The 5,830-nt window shown below is 32.9% G+C and overlaps 1 protein-coding gene across 1 annotated transcript; it reads right to left on the bottom strand.

Moving 5' to 3' along the window:
- Positions 1 to 1,930: 1,930 nt before the first annotated feature.
- LOC145062085 (cytochrome P450 76T24-like) lies at positions 1,931 to 5,263 on the bottom strand. The gene is made up of 3 exons (XM_079009706.1): positions 4,770 to 5,263; positions 3,742 to 4,182; positions 1,931 to 2,741 (listed from the first exon to the last, which is right to left on the bottom strand). Exons 1-3 carry the CDS (start codon positions 5,217 to 5,219, stop codon positions 2,133 to 2,135), a joined length of 1,500 nt encoding a protein of 499 aa, XP_078865832.1. The 5' UTR covers positions 5,220 to 5,263; the 3' UTR covers positions 1,931 to 2,132.
- Between the last annotated feature and the right edge of the window lie 567 nt (positions 5,264 to 5,830).

The raw sequence follows: 5,830 nt of genomic DNA, 5'->3' as shown, positions 1-5,830 counted from the left end.
AAATAGAGATCAAGGTTGAAGCTTTATACCTCCAAGAGTTCAGAAATCTAATGTAAATGTTGGATCTAAGATAGAACGAAAGCTCCTTGCACCAAGAGAGACCTCATTCTTCTTTAATCTTCACAAAAGCAAAACAAAGGCTCAAAACTTGCAATAGAGGCTAGGGTTAAAGGTGAGAGAGAGTTTTTGGAGATGGAGGTTACCAAATGATACAAACCCTAGGGGTTAGTGCCTTTAAATAGGGCCTAAAGGCCGATAATTAGGGTTACTCTCATCAGCTACGTTGCATCGTGCATAATCCTAATAATGCCACAACCTTCATTAAATAATAGCGCCACGACCAGCCTTAAGTCGCGCTGCGAACTGCACCAAAAACTCAAATTTGGAAATCGAATGTTATAAACTTGTAATCAAAAGATTTTTAAAACAATTAAAAAGGGAAACGATTATCCACATAAACTAAGAACTATATCTTTAATGCTTTTGTCTTGTTAATCTTGCTCCTTTTTGCTTTGTTCATTTTACTCCTTGTCCTTGATGATGCCATCTACCATTGTAGAAGTTTTCTTTTGCTACTTAGAAATGTGAAGTTCAGTGTTTTGATTTTGATTCGATGATGGATTTGATACCTAAAGCAACAAAAGTTGTAGGTGTCAAATTGAAAAAAAATATATGAACAATTAATAAATTAGATAGACTAGTTTATGAATGAAAATATGTATTGTATAAAGAAAATTAATTAATTAACATTTGCCAAGGTATTTTGGCCAGGAAAGAAACAAAACTACGATTTGCATCCCCAACTATTTTTACCTCAACTATACTAATATACGTTGTATAATAGTCATTAGTCATGTTATAACCATTTATAAATTTAAAAATGATTATAAATTGCACATCAAACACCATTTCTCACCAACAACACTTTAGATCACCAAGAGCACTTTTGCTCTCAAAGAACATATTTGATCAAGACTTCACACCCCAACAACTAGACATTTCAGGATATTGTGTGTTTATTGGTTATATCTTGGTCATCCAAATGTCAAGGAGTTATTTCCAGATAAAGTGTTGAAGCCTAGTAGCATGATATTGCAAACGTAACGACAAAAACATGTTGGATCTGAAATTTGCATTGTGAACTCTATCAACCGATCACTACAACCACAATTGGCTAATATGGAAATGTTATTATAGTCTATCTATAATCAAATCATGAACACCATCAACAAACCAAACATATCAAGAACAAGAATTACTTTGTTCATGACAAGGTTGGATGAGAGAACTTCGAGTGTTACATGTTCCCTCATCTTTCAACATGTTACTAAAGGATTGCCATAATTGCTTTTTCTTGATATTAGACCTAGTTAAAATGATCGAAATCCCCCTCCCCCCCATTTCAAACCGCATGGGGGATGTTAACATAATTATTATTATATGTATTTCTTTGTTGTATCTCGGCTCGATACATGTTCCCTCATCTTTCAACATGTTACTAAAGGATTGCCATAATTGCTTTTTCTTGATATTCGACCTAGTTAAAATGCTCGAAATCCCCCTCCCCCCCCCCCCCCCCCCCCCCATTTCAAACCACAGGGGGATGTTAACATAATTATTATTATATGTATTTCTTTGTTGTATCTCAGCTCGATACATCTTGACCGATGCTTATATTCTTTTATATATTCATGATTAATGAGAGAAGGGTATTTCATGGGAAAATACTTTGTATAAAAACATGGCCATCTCGGTGAATATCTTTTAAAAATATATATGTTACAAGATTCAAGAAGAAATATAAAATTATAAAATTCCGAGCATCCACAATACACAAAATAAACTTTACATAGTTTAATGGATTGACATACAAGTTTATCATTTTCTTTCTTACGATATATTTAACTCTACAAGAATTCAATGTAATATATTTAAAGAAAATCATTTTATTTTAAAAAAGTTTCTTTTCACATTAAGCACATGACTATTGAACTTCATATCACTCAACACCAACCAACTTGACATTCAATTATGGTTGAATTTAATTCATTGAATACCATTCCAGGTTATTCAACCAATTCCATTAAAGCATGCATATTAAATGCTCCTACTCAAATGATAAAAAAAAAACTTCAAAGCTTGATTGGAATAGCCATGAGTGGTATTTTTCTTGGCAATGTGAGCCCAAACTTTTCCTCCATATCCATATCTTCTACTCTTACATTTCCTTCAAGTTTCCACTCAAACTTATGAATCAAAGACCCTAACATTATATGCAACATTCTATGAGCAATATTCAATCCCGGACATATCCTCCTCCCAACACCAAATGGAATGAACTCATAATCTTGACCTTTATAGTCAATCTTGACTTCCAAAAACCTTTCTGGCATGAATGTTTCCGAGTCAGACCAAATATTATGATCACGCCCCATTGCCCACACATTGCAGAGGATTTGTGCATTTTTAGGCACAATGAAACTGTTGACTTGTACTTCTTGTATAGCTTGGTGGGGAACAAGAAGAGGAATAGGTGGATGCAACCGAAGAGTTTCTTTGATAACTGCTTGCAAGTAAGGAAGTTGAGAGATATATGTTTCTTGTACAATTCCCTTCTTATTTTTCATGAATTTATTGATCTCTGACCGAGTCATTTCCATTTTCTCTCGGTTACGAAGAAGCTCAGTCATTGCCCATTCTAATGTGCTTGACGTTGTGTCAGTTCCTGCGATAAACAAAACCTACAATATTCTTAAAATCATTAATTGTATGTCAAAAATGTTCTCATAAAAAATTAAATAGGTATTTAAAGAATTATAGTTACTTATTCAACAATTAGGGTAAAATCCATAATTAAATTGTCATTCATTAAACTATTTTGACTGTTTAAAAATTTCATTTTATATAATCACCCGATTTTGATAGTAGGGTAAAGTAAAGAGAAGCATAACATACCTTCAACATTTTATAGAATTAACTATTAAACTATTTTATTCAACATAGAAGTACACTAAAATACATACAATGTAATTTCACCACTGTATTGATTTAACTATTATATTATTTTTAAAAAAGTAATTAATGGTTTAATTAATCAAAATAACAAAAACTTAAATAGTTAAATTAATAACTTGATCAAACAGAAGGGTGTCAGATGTTTAGAAACATATCCACCTTTAAAAGGGTTGAAAGTTTATATCTGGCGACGTAGAATTATATAGTTTATGTTTGTTTCAGCCGTTCTATGAGAAAATAACTTGGATAAAAATAAATAGTGTTTTTTTTTTTTTTTGAATTCTTGCTTTGACAATAATATACATACTTCAATTTATGGGTCAAATAAAATCAAATCACTCTCAAGGTACTTTTGAAATTGGTCCGACTCGATTTATGTTGTGGTTTGATACCGTATATTTTTGGGTTCATACCAAAAATTGTAAAGAGCTCTTTTATTTTTCTACAAGATTATATAATTAAAAAAAAGGATTATTAGAATGTAAAAAATATATAGTTTTGTTCACATAATACATTCTGTTTTAATGGTACTTTGTGAACATTAAAAAATTGTTGTTTATCCATTTACGATGTTTTTTAAAACAACAGTGTTTTGTAAAAAAAAAAAAACAAATAGTTTGTTTACCCATCAACCACATTAACCCTACATTTGATGAAGAAATCAATTTCATGTCTCAAAATTGTAGCTATGACTAGCTTGGTAACGTGATAAAAGGATTTACTTACATAGAACAAATGTCTCATTTCATCTCGACTAAATATAGATTCTTCTTTGTCCGTGAGATCGAGCAACGAGTCCAAAACATCGTTGTTTACACCATCGTATGATGATGAATTCAGTCTTGATTGCAATCGTTGGTCAATGATCCTATCAATAATAGCCAACAACTTTTTACCATAAGCATTTCCTCGACGTACTAATCCTTGTGGGTCCAATGGTTTTAGTATTGGAAAAAAGTCTGCTAGATTCGGCTTCCCAGCTATTTCCAACAAAGACATCACCGCTTCCTTGAACTCTTGTGATGACACGGTGTCATATTGACTGAAATCCACAGAGAACATATATTTGGAGAGAACGTTAAGAGTTGTTGTAAAGACAACTGCACCTATGTTTATAGCCTTTCCATTTGTACAACATCTATCGACATGGTCAAGAAGTTCTTGTACCTACGGTTAACACAATATGATCCGATCCGATTAGATTAGATTATTTATGATTGGAGTGAATTTTGTAAAAATGTGTTGTTAGTAGTATTTAATAAGAAAAGGATAGAAAACCGGTTTAAGTTTCCCAGCCCGACATAGTACCAGTTATGCAAGGGCCGAAGCGCGGGCCGGTTATGGACCGGTTCAGCCCGTTTTATATATTTTAGGAGAAAGCCCAGTTAAGGCCCGATACTGGTTTTACCTGGATTCCCAAATAAAATATTAACGTAGAGCAGTGGCACTATCGTAAATTTCTCTTGATCAAATGGTACAAATTGCAATGTCTCTAACACCGACCGACAGAGTTATAACCCCTGGAGATCTTCAATGTCAATGCAATCTATCGAGTTTTTCAGATTTCTTTGATTCAAAAAATGTGGTTGGATATGATCCTACGATTCTATGGGTTGACCTTAGAATCAATTCTATGTCCGATCTTACTAAAACCTGATCCTTCTGTGATCAATATCGCTTTTTGATGCTATAGCAAAGTCACGATTTTAACTAAATAAGCAAATACAGATGTAACCGATAAATTGAATTCGTACCTTCTCCTCACGTAGGAGTGCACTACCATCTAAACGTTGAACGGAGAAAAAATATTCTCTGGTTATTCGCCGTAGTCTACGCCATTGATCTCCGGTGGGGAGCCACGCTAATGAGTATTGATCGTGGTCAACTATCCGGGCGACATCGGGTATTGATCGGCCGGAGAACGATATATCATGAGTGTGGAAGAATTCTTTGGCAACATCAGGTGATGAAACAACTATCGTTGTTCTGCTTCCTAGCTTAAGAGACATCAAAGGACCATAACGACTAGAGAGTGTGGCGAGAGAGCGATGTGGTTTGTCACTGAGCTTTAGAAGGCTTCCGATGATCGGAAAAGGGTAAGGTCCCGGCGGAAGCCGTGACTTGCGCCGGCTGGAGGTGGTGATCAGGGCATAGATGAGTGTAAAAAGGGCAGAAATTAAGAGAACGAAAGTTGAATAATCCATTCTATAGGTGTGTGTGTGCTTTGTTATCTGACTCCATATATTTAATTTTTCTCGTGATATGTGTGTAGCAACTTAATTAATTATTTACGGCGTGAGTTGTCATAAAAAGACTTATGGCAAGAGTTAAGACATGATTTCAAAACCATTCATTTATTTTGTGATGTACATACGAAACCTTAGAAAATTTTCAGAATTGAAAATACAATGTTGTATACAAAATAGGGATGTTATAATAAATAAAAATACATTGCTATTTTTACATGTAGTTAACTCTTACATATTATAAACATAACCAATTACATCATCGACTACTAAATACAATTGCACCGAATAACTTTTGTTAGTTTATGTTGTTTTTATCTTTTTGTATAGTGTAGTGAGCCTATTATACCTATTATAACATATATATATATATATATATATATATATATATATATATATATATATATATATATATATATATATATATATATATATATATATAACTTACTAAATGAAGGGTTTTTTTGCAAAATATTATTCTCTTATGAGTTTTGACACTTGTCATTTTGTAGTATTTTTGAAATAAATATTATCCACTTGTCAATTTTTGGTTTGTTTCAATTTTTAAA

This window comes from Lactuca serriola, chromosome 7, assembly GCF_051521515.1.
Source record: "Lactuca serriola cultivar US96UC23 chromosome 7, Lser_US96UC23_V15, whole genome shotgun sequence".
Taxonomy (NCBI): domain Eukaryota; kingdom Viridiplantae; phylum Streptophyta; class Magnoliopsida; order Asterales; family Asteraceae; genus Lactuca; species Lactuca serriola.
This window is presented reverse-complemented; position numbering and strand designations above follow the sequence as displayed.